The sequence below is a fragment of the Colias croceus genome, chromosome 11, assembly GCF_905220415.1.
Source record: "Colias croceus chromosome 11, ilColCroc2.1".
Taxonomy (NCBI): Eukaryota; Metazoa; Arthropoda; class Insecta; order Lepidoptera; family Pieridae; genus Colias; species Colias croceus.
In genome coordinates, this window is record NC_059547.1 from 7878128 (window position 1) to 7897382 (window position 19255).

Sequence of the window (19255 nt, forward strand, 5' to 3'; positions counted from 1 at the left end):
TTCTTCAAATATTGTAAAATAAATAGAGAGTAAATAAAATAAATAATAATATTACATCACAAATATGTACCTCCTATTTCAATAGCAGAATAAAAGTAAAAAAACAGGATTATCAAATATTTAAAAAAAAAGTTCATGATGTTTGTAAAAAAAATTGCGAGACATTAACTTATTCTCCAAGAGATATTTTTTTTGCATACATAGTATGTATATACTTTATAAGACATACATAGCAGCATTACAGAGTAGATTTAATATTATGTATAACACGTACTACCGGCTATTAATAACACTTAACGTCAATCTTCTGTGATGTTGTGGTTATCTATGGCTAATTAATTCTTGTCCAAGCATAATCATGTAATTTCTATGAGTAAAAATCATAACTAGTTTTTATACTATACTAGCTTTCTGCTCTCGGCTCGCCCGCGTTTTCAAAGAAAAACCTGCGTAAACCCGTTCCCGTGGGATTTCCGGGATAAAACTTATCCTATATGTTAATCCAAGTTACCCTCTATATGTGTGCTAAATTAAATTGTAACCGGTTCAGTAGTATTTGTGTGAAAGAGTAACAAACATACATATTATATACACATATACATACACAAACTTTGGCATTTATAATATTAGTAGGGTAGATAAGGTGACGAGATACGAAGAGTAAGAATACACTTAAATTAATGTAGCACCTCAACTGAAACTTTGTTGCTTTTTTTTTCATTTATATGTTAAACAACACTCTCTGAGGATAAATAGCTGGACTTAAACAATGATTACATTAAGGGGAAAAATTATAATATAAAACATTATTAATTATTATAAAAATCCACTCGTTTTTAGTGAAGTTAATAATTATCAGATGATGAGATAGCAATTATTTTATAGAAAAAAGAAAATACTGTAATCACCTGACGTTTTATAAAAATGATACACATCAAATAGGTAATTAAAAATATCAAAAACTTTCATGACAAATAATATTTTTTTTATACACAATGTTCCAATTATAGACAATGTTCCGTTCTTACAACAATACAATATAAATTCCCAAAAAGATTTAAGTAAACCATTATCTCATAACAAACCGATTCGCAAAGCGATTCATCGCGCCGACGATTTACATTAAAAAAGCGTTTTTAAATTCTCAAAAGACCGTCGACACAAAGGTGTCTTAAGAAACATTTTAATGTCCCCAAAGGCGGCCGTAAACTACAAATGAGGCGGAATATTACAGAAGCGGATACATTTATCACGTGCTCTTTGTCTAGCTTCACTCGGTATAAAAGCCAAATTCGCGGTTGTCACGTTTTTAATTAATATACGAGGGAGAGGCCCTTTGTAACATGAAATTCGTCAATTACCATGGCATAGTTTTAAAAATGAAAACGAATGGTGTATTGTCCGGTTTGCGGGATACTGATAAACTCGATTAATGTTTAATTTTAACGATGTAACGTGAAATTGATGACGATTAGGTTATACGTAACAGATACATGTATTGTTGTTCTAGATAAAAATATTGCTAGCGGTTCTTAGTCTTACTATAAATATAAGATATTTGCAATCTATTAATAAAATTATTCCTTATTGTAATCAAATAAATTGTCTTATTAATTAATTTGTAATTATTATATTTCATAAATTATGTAGCAAACGTGTAAAGCAAGAATGAAATAAATCATCCATTAAATACCACAGACTACAGAGGCAAGTTTTTTTAGTTTTACGGACGTCGAAAGCAAGCCGATAAAATATGCAGCCACTTTTCAGGCGATGGAATGGGTGCTAAGTGAGGTAAAGGCTTGTCAAAATGTTAGTGTACAAAAAATTGTCAATAACAGATGGTTTGCTTTTATACTAGCCGATGCCAGTGACGTGTCGTTATAATATGAGCTATGTTATGTTATGTCCGATTTAACAACTTATGGATATATTCTGGTTAGCTTATCTGTCAGTTTAAATTGCAGGTAGTATGAAAACATACGTCAAATAGGCTACCAGTGATGTTAACTTATATTAATAAAACACATATTATTTTGCTTTACATTTTCTATGTTCTAATAAAAATAATATATAAAATAAATAAGCAGCGGTTCCAAAAATTACCCAGAACAAACAAAGGGACAGACAAACCGACAAATGAACAATAACAGTATATTTTGGTACCATACCATATTAACAATCAATAAATCATTAGAATAAACATTGTTATCTTAGAATCAGAGAGAAATATTTAAATTTTATTTTGTTTAGAAGTACAGGTATGATATTATAGCGACGACGGAAATCCAGCTTTAGACTGACTGGTAAAAGGAAATGTACATTTACGTTGAACAGTATATAAGGCATGTATGACGCTCTTTTGTGAACGTAAATATGAAAATAAGTATGAAAATGTTTAACGAATAAATGCGAAATAAAATGCTCTCTCTCAGTATATCTTTAGCATGTTTCTCGGTTTATTTACTTCAAGAAAACTAAACTAAAAACAAATTAATGAATATATTTTTGTGCGAATTTAGATATAAAGGTATTGAATTTAATATAATAATATTTAATTGAGGTTTTATCAAAGGAAAACTTTAAAGAAAGTTTTATTGAAGTAAACGGCATGTTTATTTTAGCTTAATTATGTATTACCATTTTAATTGCTATTATTTAATGACTATTTTATTATTTGTGAATTATTTTTTGTTTAAATTTTATCAAGTTATTTTATTGTGTACGTTAATTATACAAGTTTATATAAAGAAACCTTATTGCACAACTTTAATAGGTAAACACAACTTGGACGAAGAAATAACTACAAAATAAAGGAGTAAGTTTAAATGAAGTTAGTAAAAAACAAACTTAACAACACAGAATACATTGCACAGTGCATACGGTACTAGCTGTGCCCTATGGTTGTACCCATTGCTCCATTCCTATTGATCTTAGCGTGATGATATATACAGCTATACCCTACCTCGATAAATTGACTATCTAATAGTGAAATATATTTTTAAACAGTCCCATGTTTCCTGAAATTAGCACGTTCAAGCCAGTAAACAAACAAAAAAACGTTTCAGCTTTATAATATTAGTATAGAATTGATATTCTTATAGTTGCGAAAGTATTTAAGGTATTCCTTAGATGCTTAATTTTAGGCAGCCATTAACATTAAAGCTTGACCATAATACACATACTTAGATTCATTATTGCGTTTCAAAGTTAACGCGTGATGGTCAACTCAACTTTTAAATGGGATCTCAGTCCATTTACTTAACTTGGAAAACTACTTACAATCTTCTCCACAATTTCGTATTCTCGTTTCGTTTAGAAATGTAACAGAACTAATCTCGCAAACTTATCTGTTTAGCTCTTGAAACTAGTGCGTATGTAACTTTTGTTTCATCTTATTAAGAAGCTAAGAGCATTAATAATTAGTTATCCTCATGACGTAGCACTTGGAATGTCCTATATTTGCTCGATATACTCGTATTTGCTGAGTTGACTTGAATTATTATGTAGTGAGAGCGTTTCTTTAATATAACTTATGACTTCTGATAATCTCTAATTTATTTGACTGCGATTTCTCTTAATCTTCTATTTTTCTACTTAATAATAGCTTATGATTACTACAACAGTATGAAATGTATTGCCACATTGGAAAAGGTTCAACAAATAGTGTTCAAGGTATGGTATGAGGCACAGAACATATAAAGAGAGGTATGTTCTGTGGTATGAGGCATACGCCTCAGTTGTGAGGTGCCGTTGTATTGCAGTTGGACTAAACTTGCCATTATTTTTCTTAGTAACAACAGTGATCGGACGGTCATAACTAGAATGAATTTGGAAAAAAGTCAAATGAAACCTTATACGTAATTTCAAAATCATCCCAATCACATTGTGAATGTTAATTTCGATCTCTATGTGGTAGCCCTATGATATTCGCTATACGTGATGATTTATACCTACATGTATTAAAATATCATTTAATTAAGCATAGTGAGATTAAAAGTTTTTTCGAAGATTGTTATTAAGCCGTGAGACGCCGTAAATTCCCCCACAAATCGTGTACCTATTTGTTTCGTGAATAATTTGGGAGCTTTTCCGCTTTTAATAAAATTGCCAAGTTGTTGTCGACCGTGGAGAGACGTCAAGAAATGAAAACATCTAATAAATTTTGTTTTGTTCGGCGTTAATGGAAAATTGAAATGTCCCTGGAAATGACAATCGTGAATTTAGTTTTGGCGTTGTTACGTGTTGTTGTTTGCCTTTTCTTATAGACTTGTGATAGTAATGCACGGACGGTGTACAATATAGGACGGGACAATGGCTCACTTATAATTTTATTTCGCGTGAGGAGAGAAAAGTGAATTGGGCCATGTCAATATACCTATTTAATTTTATATCCATGACAGATTAAATAACATTATTTATTGCCTATTATTTCAATTTTAAAATTTATATCACTAAGGCTCTTTCTTACCTATCAGTTCTACATGATATTACAAATAAATTACTTCGCTATAAAAATATAATGTAGCAGTATACATAAATTATGTCATTGTAAAATACATTTTTTATTTACTCATAACGCTGGAACTTGAAAAATTAGATAGAAAAATTTTCATCACGTTTACATGTTGAAATTTTTATTGAGTTTCAACTTTATAAGATATACTTAGCTGAGAAAAGAGGTCATAGTGGTGCATTTAAGATAACACGCAAGGATGTTTATTATACCATGTACATATTTTGTATGCAGACTAAATTGATTTCATACTAGCAATGCCCGCAGCTTCGCCTGCGTGGGAAAGATAAATACTTTAAGTATTCCCTTGGGGGTAGAATTTATTAAAACCCGTTTTTAATGGATGTCTACGTCCTAACATCTACCTGCGTGCCAAATTTCAGTCCAATCCGTCTTGTGCGTTGTCTCCCCAAAATCCCAAACCGGGTTGTGCGTTGATTCATCACTAAGTCAGTCAGTCAGTTATCTTTGAGTTATATATGTTACAGTCAAAAACCTAAACCAGTCAATAACCTTATTGACCGGTAAAATTAGTCAATAAGGTTATTGACTGGTTCAGGGATTTGACTGTAACATATATATTTAGATTTTCATGTTGAATGTATAGGGTAATAGGTCGTCCTTATCGTCATCACGTCTGCTATCATATTAACAAGGTCGGGTAAGGTTATACAGTACTAACAGATTTTGTATACAGATATATTATTCATTACTATTTCAGTTTGCCCTTATATTCACCTTTCTATTCAAATCTCTTGTTAGATGACCTTCATCCCTTATCATTATAATTGTCGTCGCTATTTAATCCTTTTGGACTGAAATAAAAACGTTTTAGGAGATTATAAATTATTATTATTATAGTTTTTAGGGACATAGTTGTAAGTCAAAGCCTTGGATATGGATATGTATTTGAGCCCTGGGTAGGATGGTTGATGGAGATCATTCGTAATAGATAATAGAGGTAAACATGTACCAATAACCAACTTTTTTTATGTGTGAATTTAATTAAACCCAATACAATTTGATGTTTGAACTGCCTAAAATTACAGTATGGTGTCGACCTTAGGCTGGTTGCAGAGCTTGACCGACCATCAGTGCATACCTACGTCAGTCGCGCTTGTCATATTATGTATGGAAATTCATAAAACCGTTCGTAGCTAGACCGACCATACGCACGCGTATTGTCATGCGCATTGGTGTCATAGTCATACAATTGATGCGTATCGTCGGACCGACGGTACGCACTGACGGTCGGTCAAGCTCTGCAACCAGCCTTTCTGTTTGTAATGAGAAAAATGTTCGACTATAAACCTTTTGAAATAGTTATTTGTGACGCAACATAAGTAGGTAATGCTAATAAAATTCCATTCACTAAAATTTCTAATCTCCATAAGATCGTTCGCCGTTCTTTACATTACTCATTCGTTCGGAAATATTGTAGTATAAAATTCTCATATCATTACCATAGTGATCTCACGGGAATCTATAAAAATGTGATGCAGAAATTATGCAGATGCTGTGTGATATTGATTGCCACATGACCTAGCCTTAATACTTATACAAAGATGACCTACTTATGTGCTGTTTGGTTTAAAAGATAATGAAAGATTACCGTCTCTAATGGATTGAAGTTTATTTAGAAATGTATTAGTTCTCGTGAATGCATCTGCATACTTTTTTAATTTGAAAGCATCATTGACCTAGAAATATAATATTATATTATTCTTATTTATATGTTTCTGCCGTAATATAAATTATATGCATTTATTTATTTATTATTAATATTTATATACTTCCTTATCTGTATATTTATTTTAAGTACCTAGACTTAATTATTTTTTAATATTAAGACGAACCGCAATCGCCGGTACAGCCTGAAAATTAGCTCTGCTTTTGTGCAGCATTTTGCTGAGGCTGTATCCGTTTGCCTAATTGTAAGATAAATTTTATAATGTGTTTGGCTGTGTTTTTTTTGGCAATAAATTTCATTTCTTTCTTTCTTTCAAAAAATACTGTTAGTTATTTTCATTTCTTCAGAATTGATTAATTAAGCGTTATATTGTTGCATGTTGTGCAATGTAGGTCACCTTTGTGTTGTCTATTTTTGGCGGGACATAATTATTTTTTAATTGTTGGTAGATTATAATTAGTTACTTTTTAATGATACTTTTTGTGAGAGTGTCTATAATTATATATTTTTGATTAAAAGATGCAACAGAAAATTAGCGGTATACCTAAGTAAATAATAGTAAATACAAATTTTAAATTAGTTTTTATAGTATTCGTTATACTGAGTATTTGCGGAATAATGGAGTACAATTTTTAACGTTAGTTTACGGGTTTTTAAATATATATATTTTTTACTTTTTTGTAACTTTAGTAAATGCAAAGTGAGCTAATTAAATTAAACATGTAGTTAGAAATAGAAAATGGGTGGTTAGTTTATTACAACTATAATTAGAACTTACTTAAATTATGTTTGAACTGACGGTTTTTATATGTTATACCTACCTAGAATATTAAATTGCCTAGTGGTTAATATTTAAATACAATAAACAACGTCTATTAACGGATTATTACGATTTTATGAAACATTGTATTATAGGTCCTTATATCTCAGTAAAAATTTAAAGCAAGCATGCAACCAACGTTGTACTCCTGTCCTTATACCATAGGAAACTTCACACGCATTCCCATTATCCCATTAATAGAGCAGGCTCCAAGGAGATGTTCGTTTGCAAAAATAGCGGACCTAAATCTGACTTCTGATATATATTGTATAGATCCCAGACATCCTATAGACAGATGTTGCCAACCAGTTTTGTGGTCCCCCTCCCCCCACCCCGGTAATTAAATATGGCATACAAAGAAAAAAATAAAAATTTCCAAAACATGCCGTGTGGGATATCAAATGAAAGAGCTTATTGAGTAGATCACGAATATATAGCATACTATAACATTTCTTACACTTTCTCTAAGATTTTTTAGAAAATTTACGAAAATGCTCCATTTTTGAGTTAACTTTAAACCACTATAGATTGAAAACTCATGAATATATTTTTTAAATTATTATTTTAAATAATTAACAATAGTCAATAGTAATAAGTGAGCTATATGTATGTAGTGGATTTAATGACCCCACAAAATGTTTTAAATTGCAAGGCGCAACTTTCACTGAAGTTACCGATTTGAAATCTAATCACACAGAGGCTGATTCAAGAGTGTTCTGCCATATTGCAGAGATAATTATTCTAAGCCCTGACACCGATATTTTTGTATTAGGCCTTTATTTCTGGCATAAACTTGAAAATATACTCGCCATCTTTGAATGCTCCCCCACTCCCCCATGCAACTATTTCACTGTACGAACTATTGAATCGTAAACAATGGACTGGACGAATGAATAATTTAAAAAATACATTCATGAGTTTTCAATCTATAGTGGTTTAAAGTTAACTCAAAAATGGAGCATTTTCGTAAATTTTCTAAAAAATCTTAGAGAAAGTGTAAGAAATGTTATAGTATGCTATATATTCGTGATCTACTCAATAAGTTCTTTCATTTGATACCCCACACGGCATGTTTTGGAAATTTTTATTTTTTTCTTTGTATGCCATATTTAATTACCGGGTTGGGGAGAGAACTCCTCTGAGAGTCCGGTCTATAAGTATCGCGTATTGTTTCAGTCGATTGAGTAATGACACCATCCGCAGATACGTTGCTTTTGCTTTTGTCTCTTAATGGACGTATTGTGTACACGCCTTTATTCGCCTGGTCATGTTACGGTAGTTGTTTTTAAATGAGCTTTATTGTAGGTTATAAATGCTGGTTCACTTTTTGTGACTTTGGTATAAGACGGCAAATTATAGGATTTCATACGTTCTGAATTGAGAATTGATTTGATTAAAGTTTGAGAAAGCTTATGTCACCTAAAATAAAATAGTTAACAGCATTCAATTATGGTTTGATTCGTTCTTTACATCCAATATTAAATTCAGATCCAAGAGTTGTACTGGTCCAAAGTTCAGGTTAGCAGGGGATTTTCTAGTCTGTGTACTGTCACTTAGTAACCAAAGACTTTTACGTATAGGTATTGATATTTTTTAATATTTACATAAAGTGTTATCGTTTTTAATTTACAAAAATAAATATACCAATCAATAAAGCACGCAAAAATTAATCACAACTAAGTGACGTGTCGTATCGAAATGGCGTTTCAACACACATGTGTTCCATAAATCATTTTGTTCATACCTGGCTATTGATTTTCAAACGAGAACTTCAATCAAAAAGCGCGCGTGTTTCTATTAAATCACGTTCGAAATTTATGATTTTCTGTATCTAATATTCGTTACATGTAGGGTGGGTATCGCCTTAACAAAATACAGTCTTGTAACATATTCGTTTACGGTCTACATTTATTTTTAGAAAACTAAATAATGTAATTGATTTATTATGTATTATGTACCTAAATTAATATACATTTGTTCAATCTTTTAACCAACTTTATGCTATACAATACTACAGAGAGCTGAGTGCTTTAACATCACATTCCTAAAAAAAGAGCGTGTGTGCCGAGCACACGTATCAGAAATGAAACTTACTTGGCAAGCTTTGCAATTCAAACCAAACTTCCTTGATAATGGAACTGATATAATTATACAATAATTAATATAATAATAGTTAATATTGATTAATTAAGCATATAGTAAGCTTTATATATATATTTTTTCCACAGCATTATTAGCCGGTACATTGAAGACGATGCAGCGAGCAGCCTGTGACGATGAGATGGTATCCCTGGCCTGTCCCCGGGGAACATCCATTAGCATCCAAGTTGCACAGTATGGGAAAGCGGCGCTGGATGCTCACACATGTGTTGCTGAGAAACCACAAGAATCGACGGATCTTAGCGAAAAGTGCTTGTGGCCGAATGCTATGCAGGTACTTATAATTTTAGCAATGGTATTTTAAAAAGAGACTTTTGCGATTTAATAGGATATTTTCATTAGGTATATATTTATAAATCCTTAAGTCTTCAATTTTTAGTGTGGTATTACGCGCATTACAGGTAAACTCAGTTATTAAAAGAAATCAATAAAATGTTATTTCCTAACAGAGGCAATCCTCTCTGTTGCTAATTACTCTATGATGATCAGATCTTTCTGTATTAGCAATAATAAGGTTGATATTAAATACGTGACGGGTGTACTTGCATATACTTATTGTGATATAAATATCATACGTATATTTAATATACCTATTTGTTATCAAGCCTTCCCAACTACAATTTTCAATACACATATTAATTCTCGAGTAACCTGTGAATTTGTTACAACCATGTAAATATCCTACCTTGTATCAGGCCGCATTCGCAGCGATTGGGGCTCGGAACTCGGACGTTGTTTAATCGATATCCGATAACTACCCTCACTTAGTTAATAGTCTTAGTGACTGAACTGCGGTATTGCATTCCAACTGTTTTAACCTCATTCTGTTTATTTGTATCTAGTAAATATATGGAAATGTACTGAGTTATGTCGGGGCAACCCGCAGTACATGCATGTGATATCGTATTTGTTAACGCAGCATAACTACGGCCACCCTGCATCGCCTTAATGCATTTTGTATTTCTTAGAACATAGATTGCAGCGTTGCATTTTTGTTTAACGATAAGTTTATAGTTTAAGTTTTCATTCTGGATGTAGAGAGCACATATTAAAGACGTTTAAATTAAATCTTGTCTTTTTAAAAAACGTCCTTCGGTCCGTCGAAATTTGAGTGGCGCAGCCGGTAGGATACTCGATAATATCCTGCTGCCGAGCTAACACTATAGCCTATAAAAGGATCTGTGATAGTGCGGTGCTTGTACGAGTATCCTCGAACCAAATAAATAACTCTCCCGCGACGCGTACGCGTAAAACTCAATCGCTGAAGTGAAACGCGTACTGTGACCTCAAGGACGAGCATCCAGGATCATAAGTGAAGGACATGGGAGCGAGCAGTCTGTGAGTAAACCTCTTCACTCCTGTTTTTCACATTCCCTGTTTTCACGAAATCCCCGACCCAAAATAGTCGGCCTAATCATTACGTTTATTTGATTTTGTTCGTTGCAATTATCGTGATAATTCGTAATTTTTAGTGTTTAATTTTAAGTGTTAGTTATTAGTAAAAAATAGTGTTATCTTTATTATATTTAGAGTTTTAATCGCTAAAACTTTATCTTTATTACATTTAGAGTTTTAATCGCTAAAACTAACTAAAAGAACCAAAATGGAAGAGATTAAACTCATACCAAGAGAAATACTATGTATCATCCCCAAATTTGATGGAGATGAAAAACTGTTAAACCTATTTATCAATAAAAGTGAATATATTATAAGATCATTCCAAGATGCGAATAATAGCGCACAAAACTTATATGTATACCATGCCATAACGAGTAGGCTTATCGGTAAGGCAGCGTCACTGCTTAGTGATTACCAAAATATAACTTCATGGACTGAATTAAAGGAAATACTTACCCAACATTTCGGAGACCCGCGATCGGAAGAGTGTATAGCACTAGAGTTAGAAGGGTTAAAAATAAAACAAGGTGAAAGTTACATACAGTTTTGCCACAGAATACAAAATATTAAAAGTTCCCTATTTTCAAAAGTAAACCGCTTCACGGATGAAGGAGTCAAAGCCGCGAAGATGATCATATACAATAATACTGCGTTAAATGTTTTTCTGTACAACCTCCCGGAGGACATGATCCGGATTGTTAGATTAAGGGGTTGTACAAACTTAGAAAATGCACTTAGCGTAGTTACAGAAGAAGTAAATTTTATACAACAATATAACGCAAAGATTAGTAAGCCAAAACCTATAACTCAAAACACTTTCCAAAATTCATTAAAACCTAATTACAGTACGATGCCTTTAAATCAAAACTTTAAATACGGCAGTCCTCAACAGCCAATTGGGTATAGACCGAATTTCGCTCAACAACCTCGACCAAATTTAATGCAACCACCCCAACCTAATTTTATTCAACAGTTAAGGCAAACACCACAAGCCCAAGGCTATAAATTTGGCACACAATCTAATAATAACCACCAATTGCGACCTTTTCAAAATTCCGGTTATAAATTTGGAATCCCAAATCAACAAACAGACCAACCTCGTTTTAAATTTGGCATACAACATGCTCAGGCACCGAACCCCGGCTTAAATAGTGATGTATCAATGCGTACGGCACCTATGAGGCAAAACGTAACTCATAATCTATATTACTGCGATGAACCAAATTACGAAAATTACGGTAACTCCACATTAGATTATAACAAAGACGCCGCGAACGATTTATACGAATTTACCGATCCGGAAGTAACTGAAAGCAATTTTAATGACAATAACGAATTTCCTGTTACCGGCCTCCAACGAGACAGTGAAATAATAAATTTAAATTATTGCGACAGCATCTTAAAATTACCACATATTATAGTTCCCGAAATAAAAGCAAAGTTTCTCATAGATACCGGTAGCAGTCGTTGCTTTATAAGTCCGGCCAAAGCAGAAGAATATTTTAGAGACCATAAACAGTATGAACAATTTACAGTTGTTAGTACACATGCGCAAAGCACTCATGATGAGGTTATAGTAATTCCGTTATTAAAAACTTTTAGAAGCTCACTTTCCCACAAATTTTATGTATACAATGTAGACAGTAAGTATGATGGATTAATCGGATCTGATTTACTTAAGACGCTAGATGCAAATATCGATATGAAGCACCAAGTTTTAGAAACATTTAACGCCAAAATACCGATTATATACAACCCTCCGTTAAAAATCACCTTAGAGCCTCGATCAGAAACTAGAGTTTCAATTCCAACCAACTTTCAGAACGGTGACTCTATATTAGATTTTCAGACTTTTCGTGAAAGCGTTCGTATGCCAGCAGCAATAGTTGACGTGTCAACGAAAGTTAATGTAGATGAAAAGGAGCGAAATCTTCAAAAACACTTAACCGATGCAACAGACGAAATAGTAAAAGTTAGTAACGATCAGGCTGGAACATGTGACCCGCGACCCCTGACGCCGAATACAATTTCGTCTGATTCAGACCGAACAGTGCCTATTACTAAAAATAATTGCCCGAGGTCCCCATATCCCCTTGTCTGTTATAAAATCTTTAGAAGAACGATGTCAAAAAAATCGCATCTGTGGACCCCGCTCCTGGAGCTTGATTATACCGTGACGTACCTTCTGTCGTATTTTTTACAATTGTATATCGTAAACTATATCTTTCCTACTCAAACTAACACAAAATATCAACAGAAGAACAAGGATGGCATACATCCACATGTTTACATAACAAAAACGTAGCTACGAGCGTCTCTAGCGCTTTAAAAAGTTACCGTCCAACGTCTCGATTTCGCGCGCATCGCTGACAGCGTCATTGGGTTTAGTCATCGATTTTAGGAATGTTTTACAAAGGTTTCATATGTCTTTTATTGTTTTAACGATTCGTAAATGAACACTATGCTTTATCATGACATCTGTCATCAAATAAATGTAACAGAATTCATCCTGTCAGGTATCCAAAGTTCAAGAGGTACTTTTTTCAAGTGCTTTTTTTGTTGTTTCATTTCTCGTAACATAAAAACTTCTTACAGCCAAAACTCTTTTGTAGTCAAGTATAAGAACCGAACTTTAATAAAAGTTAATAACCTAAGCCACTTGGATTGAAGAATAATTAACGGTCCCTATTTTTTGCCCGGCGCTCGGCCGCTCGGAATGGCTAATGTTTTTGTAAGCCTTGTATTTTAAAAAAAATGTATAGGAATGAATGGTTTTTATTATTTAATGAGTTTGTATATGTATTATTGTAAATACAATAAAACCTTTTTGTATGAATAATTATTTATTTATTTATTTTTAACGAGTTTTGTACAATGAACTAAAAAAAATTGCTCACCCTGATTTCAAGCTAGAATTACTTATTTATTGCAAAGTAATTTATGACTAAGATATCTTTTATATATTAGCTTGTTTCATAACGATTCGAACGATATTAGTTATACAAAGTAGCTCCCTACAAAATTTTAGAGATATCGTCATTGTTTATAACTCGCACGGTTTCGCGCTGACCACGCAGAATGGCCTTCACAGATGCGCGAAACCGTGCAAAATGGCCGCCACAGCTGAAGGGATATTCGATTCCGTCACTTGATAGTAGTACAATAACCGCGGAAAGCACCTTGACCGCGTCTAGCAATAATAGCGAAAATACAGATACGGTTCACTCAGCTCGCGATCTTGATAGGGAAGGCATACTGATTCTAGATGAAGCTGTAGATTTTAATGAACAATTAACTCAACAATTTGTAAAAGATCACTACAAACGTACAAAATTTTTAAACAAATATCTTAAAGACAAAATTATTCATAAGAAACAGGTTATTAAGGATAAGTATGGCGGTGAAAATAATTTTAACATAGACATAGGAGATTCAGCTTACATTAAAGGAGTTAACACGAGACGTGCTATAGATAAGCCTAGGTATCAGAAAGCGATAGTCACGGGACCGATCCATAAAAATATTGTGCCAGTAACGACGCACAATCGTGAAACTAAAGTTCCCATTAAAAACATTAAGCGTCCTCCACAGGTTAATAATTTTGGCGATCCACGTGATCCAAAACCAGGGTCTTCAACTGCACCAGATTAAACGGAACCCCGGGATACTACCTCTCCGTGAAGGCTATGCAGTCGTCAGCAATGACACATGGAGAATTATTAAGGTCTTAGATTTAAAGTTAATATATGACGATTAAGCAGTGGTGGCTCAGTGGTGAGACCTCGGACTTCGAATCGATAAGTCCGAGGTTCGAGACCAGACGAGCGCGCAGGAAATAAATTGATTTTTCAATTTATCTGCGCATGTTGTAACATCACCACTGCTCGAACGGTGAAGGAAAACATCGTGAGGAAACCGACATGTCGAAGAATTAAAAAGTTCGACGACATGTGTCATCCGCCAACACGCACTTGGCCAGCGCGGTGGATTATGGCCTGTACCCTCATAGGAGGCCCGTGTCCCAGCAGTGGGAACGTATATGGGCTGATGATGATGATGATGATGATATGACGATTTAGAATTTAATATAAATAGTTATCTATCATTTAGAAATCAGGTTCATAGTTGTATTGAAGTAAAAGCGTTAGGTTCCGATTTTATTACAACAGAATTACAAACAGATTATCATATGAATTATACTATTGAAAAATTTGAACAATTAATTCCGTCTTCTAGATCTAAACGTGGTTTATTAAATCCACTTGGTTCAGTTATAAAAATTATCACCGGTAACCTCGACAACGAAGATGCTATACAATTTGAAAACACTATTGAAAAATTAAAGACTAAACAAGACTCTATAATACATAAGATGACGATCGTTACTGAGATGGTGGGTTCGTTATTAAATGTAGCTGAAATATCTAATAACAATTTCATTGCAATCCAGAATAAGCTAAATGTAATTGATTCGCTTTTAAATGACACAAATTTACATCAAAAGACTAATGAAATTATACATACATATTCTGCATTCTTCCATAATTTTATGTCTCTTTATGTTAGGTTAAGTGAAATAGAAACTGCTGTAGCTTTTAGTAAAATTAAACTTTTACACCAATCTGTTGTAGATACTAAGGAATTATTACTTTTATTAAAAAACATTGAAACTAGCTCTAAGTTGCCATTTCCAGTAAATTTAGATAATGTTCTTAAAATTGAACAATTAATAGAAGTACAAACTTATGTAAAACAAAGTCAAATAAAATTCGTAATGACTATTCCATTAATTACTGATGACATTTATTCATATTTTAAAATAATACCTTTACCTATATTTAACGAAGAAAAAGGTCAGACTTCCCTTATCGTACCCAAATACCCATATGTCCTTGTGAAGGGGTTGAAAACCATGCCACTTTCACAACCATGCAAAGAAATAGATGAAGACCGGTTCCTATGCCCGGAAATACTGACATCAACATTATATAAAGACGATTGTTTAACTGATCTTTTGCGGCTATCTACAAATGTTTCCAGTTGTCAGCCGATTCCCATTTCCATAGATGACGTGAAAATCGACAATGTTCTGCCAAATAGATGGATACTATACGTAAATGTGGAAACAGTACTTACCAAGGTCTGTGAAAACGAGGTAACCCAAGAATTCCTTCATGGTACCTATTTATTGGCGTTAGATGAGACTGGCTGTTACGTGAAAATCGGAGATATAACACTAAAGAAATATGAAGTAAATGGAATTGATATTATATACCCAAGTTTACCAAAAATTATATTACCAAATTTGATGAACTTCCCGACCGACAGGAAGCCTGTTAACCTGAAGGGTGCAAATTTAACCGACATAAATATGCTTAGGCATCTAATTGAAAATAGTGAAAATAGTGAAAACCAGTTTAGTAGTACAGTGAATAGTGCCGTCGGAGTGATTAACATTATAACTTTTGTATTAATCGTAATTATAATTGTAATTGTGGTAGTAATTAAGTCTAAATTAAGAAAAATATGTATTCAAGAAAATCCTTCAGATTTTCTTGAAACTGAGAATGGAGGAGTTATGTCGGGGCAACCCGCAGTACATGCATGTGATATCGTATTTGTTAACGCAGCATAACTACGGCCACCCTGCATCGCCTTAATGCATTTTGTATTTCTTAGAACATAGATTGCAGCGTTGCATTTTTGTTTAACGATAAGTTTATAGTTTAAGTTTTCATTCTGGATGTAGAGAGCACATATTAAAGACGTTTAAATTAAATCTTGTCTTTTTAAAAAACGTCCTTCGGTCCGTCGAAATTTGAGTACTGAAAGTTAAGTTTACAATTTTCTACCTGTTGATAAATGTTTTCGTTTATTTGTGTTTAGTAGTAAAAATATATAAGATAAAGTTCTAGACAGTCGTAATATATTCGATCATATTTCAAGACAAGTAAATGTACAGATTTATAACGACAAAACCACAAGCTAGCTAACAATGCTTATGTAAATTGGTAATTTTATTCCCCAAAGTGCCGCGCAACAAAACAAACTGACACTTTATCTAGTTGATGTATAATTTTGTCCACAGTACTCGCTTCTGCAAACAGTCGTGGAAGCTTGTCAGAAGAAGCCGGCTTGCAAATTTAGCACGAAATCAAAACCAGGATCTGTTGACCCCTGTCCACATGCGAGGAAGTTCGTCGAAGTTGCATACAAGTGCAGGCCTTGTGAGTATTTAATTGCTAAATGTCCCTTACATTTAGAGTTCATGTACCTTTATGTGTGGGTATATGTATGTACCATAATTATGAGATACTTTGTTGGAATATTGAATATGACAATAACGTATTTTATAGTCAACGATGTATGTTCTTTGTTTACAGTTTTATTAATTATTATAGGAATTGCTACTTGTGATTATCTTAAATAATAGTTACGTCTATTTAAATAACTATACCTTTATCTATTCATCTTTTGTTAAAGTAAAAGTTATTCACAGCTCATTCATAGAAAAAAGTCAGACCAAAGATAACCTACAAAAGTACCAAACACAAATGAAAACATCTATTGATTTATATTTTCCCGCCTTATTGAGTATAAGGTTATCAAAAATTCCTCCATTGTACCTGAAAGCGTTCACAAATTCAGATGTTTCCACACAACACCTCCAATCACCATACATTAAAGGAACAATCACATTCATCGAATATGCCAAGCACATGTTACATTTATCACTGGCGGAAATAATTCCCGCGCTTTTTGATACTTGTATCTCAGTGTTAACAGGGCGAAAAATGATATTTGACGCGAAAACATAGGTATATTCTAAATCCGACATGGTAATTAATTCGTTTGGTTTTGTAATTGATTTTTTTAATATAGTTCAAGTTTAAATTACTTGAATAACGTTTTCTAAACTATATAAACGTTAAGTGGGTTGCCATAAATCAAAAAATAAAAAGATGTTTGCTTTCGAAGTTTGAAAATTCGGGGTTTGCATTCGAATTCTACACATATTATCTAATAACAATAACAATGAACCAATCTGTTAAGTGAAAATGTACATACAATCGTTTTATTTTTGCTGAAATTATAAGTAAATAAAAATAATTCTGACTCCATAGCATTCTCTGTTCTAGACAGCGCTAATATATTCATTATATTTTTGGGGATACCTCAGCGTATTAAAGAATTTTTATACTGTTTGATAGCAGAAGACACAAAGGGCCTTGTCACAACCATTATATGAAAGTTATTGGTTCTTTCCCTTATTTAAGGTCGCGTTAGATTCTGCTGAAGCCCGTAGGCCATCCTGATTTATCTATCGTTTATTTATTCATGTGATTTTTGGGATTTTCGGCTTTAAGTTTCGTAATAAAGGTTCTTTTGTGACGCGTTCGGACTTTATGGGACCGTTTAAATCAAATAGGATATGGAGCTATTTATATCTTTTTTATATTAAAGAGTGAAAACGAAATATTTATGTTCTGTATTTTAGTTTCACGACTTTATAAATAAACTATTAATTATAAGTAGAAACTCTTTTCCGAAACAAAAAACTTTCTTTCAATTAATCAAGTACTTCTAAATACGTTAGAAACTAGGCAATTATATATTTTCTAAGAAAGACTTATTTCGACTCTACACCAAAATTGAAAATAATTCCGTACAGAATTATATGAGATTTAACATTTCAATCGCTTCTTATTACTCACTCAGTTTACTCCCTAATTTTATTATTCCGAGAATCCATTCACGAGTCCAAGAGTCGTTGACAGAATATTGTCGAGTAATTTGTGCTTATCCGAAACAATAGGGTTGCTAATCGCAATGGTTTTTACGAGGGCGGTGTGAGTCGTGATTTATGTGATGTTATTAAATTCCGGGGAGAGGTCACCGCCCGGCCGCTCCCTGGCCATAGGTGTGGTTATTATCGCATTGGGCAGTCGGGCGAGGTAGCCCTGCGATTTAAGTTTTTAATTTTTGTTATATCGATTGACAGTGTATGTGGATAAAGAACAAGATAGAGAAGCAGGATTCTACTTATTTTAGAAACGTGAGTTGGTGAGGATGGTTACTCCTTCACACAAAAACTGAAAGAAAGAAACATTGATTACATAGCTTATTTAATATGTTTTTATTTGGCAAAATGTAAGGAAAATAGGAAATTGGACGCAAATAAATGTAGTCATAATTTGTGCTTACAAAGCCTAAAATCTATTCCTGGTTAATAAGCTAAGTTAGGCCTTCCAGCTAGTTTGAAATGCAGACATTGTATCCTCCTTGTATGTTATTCATCCAGTTTTTATGTAGATGTTCTATCTTGTTTTAGGCGACAAGAATACAGACAACGTATTATGTTACTATTCACCAGTTTTATAAAGATCTATATTTATTGGGGGTAAAAATCAACATGTATCGTTTTTTATTTCGTTTTTGAAGCAACGTCTTGAACATCGCAAAGTTAACAATATATTTCCTCGACTAAATAACATTGCTTCTTTTTAAGATAAATACTCTTATTATTACAAGCGTTCTTTCTGAAATATGATAACATTTTATATTATTATCTAGTGGTATGTAACATAATATAATGATATTTTTATTTTATTATGTAACTGGTGAACTGTAAAAAGTAGACACCTAAATATATTGTAAGAAATAACACGCG

The 19255-nt window shown here is 33.0% G+C and overlaps 1 protein-coding gene across 1 annotated transcript in view; it reads left to right on the top strand.

The window, feature by feature from the left end:
* LOC123695460 (protein eva-1-like) overlaps window positions 1–19255 on the top strand; it is a 32737-nt gene that overhangs the window by 3470 nt on the left and 10012 nt on the right. The window contains exons 2-3 of the mRNA XM_045641319.1: window positions 9255–9460; window positions 16673–16811. Coding sequence (XP_045497275.1) covers window positions 9255–9460; window positions 16673–16811 — 345 coding nt within the window. The remainder of the gene's footprint in view (window positions 1–9254; window positions 9461–16672; window positions 16812–19255) is intronic.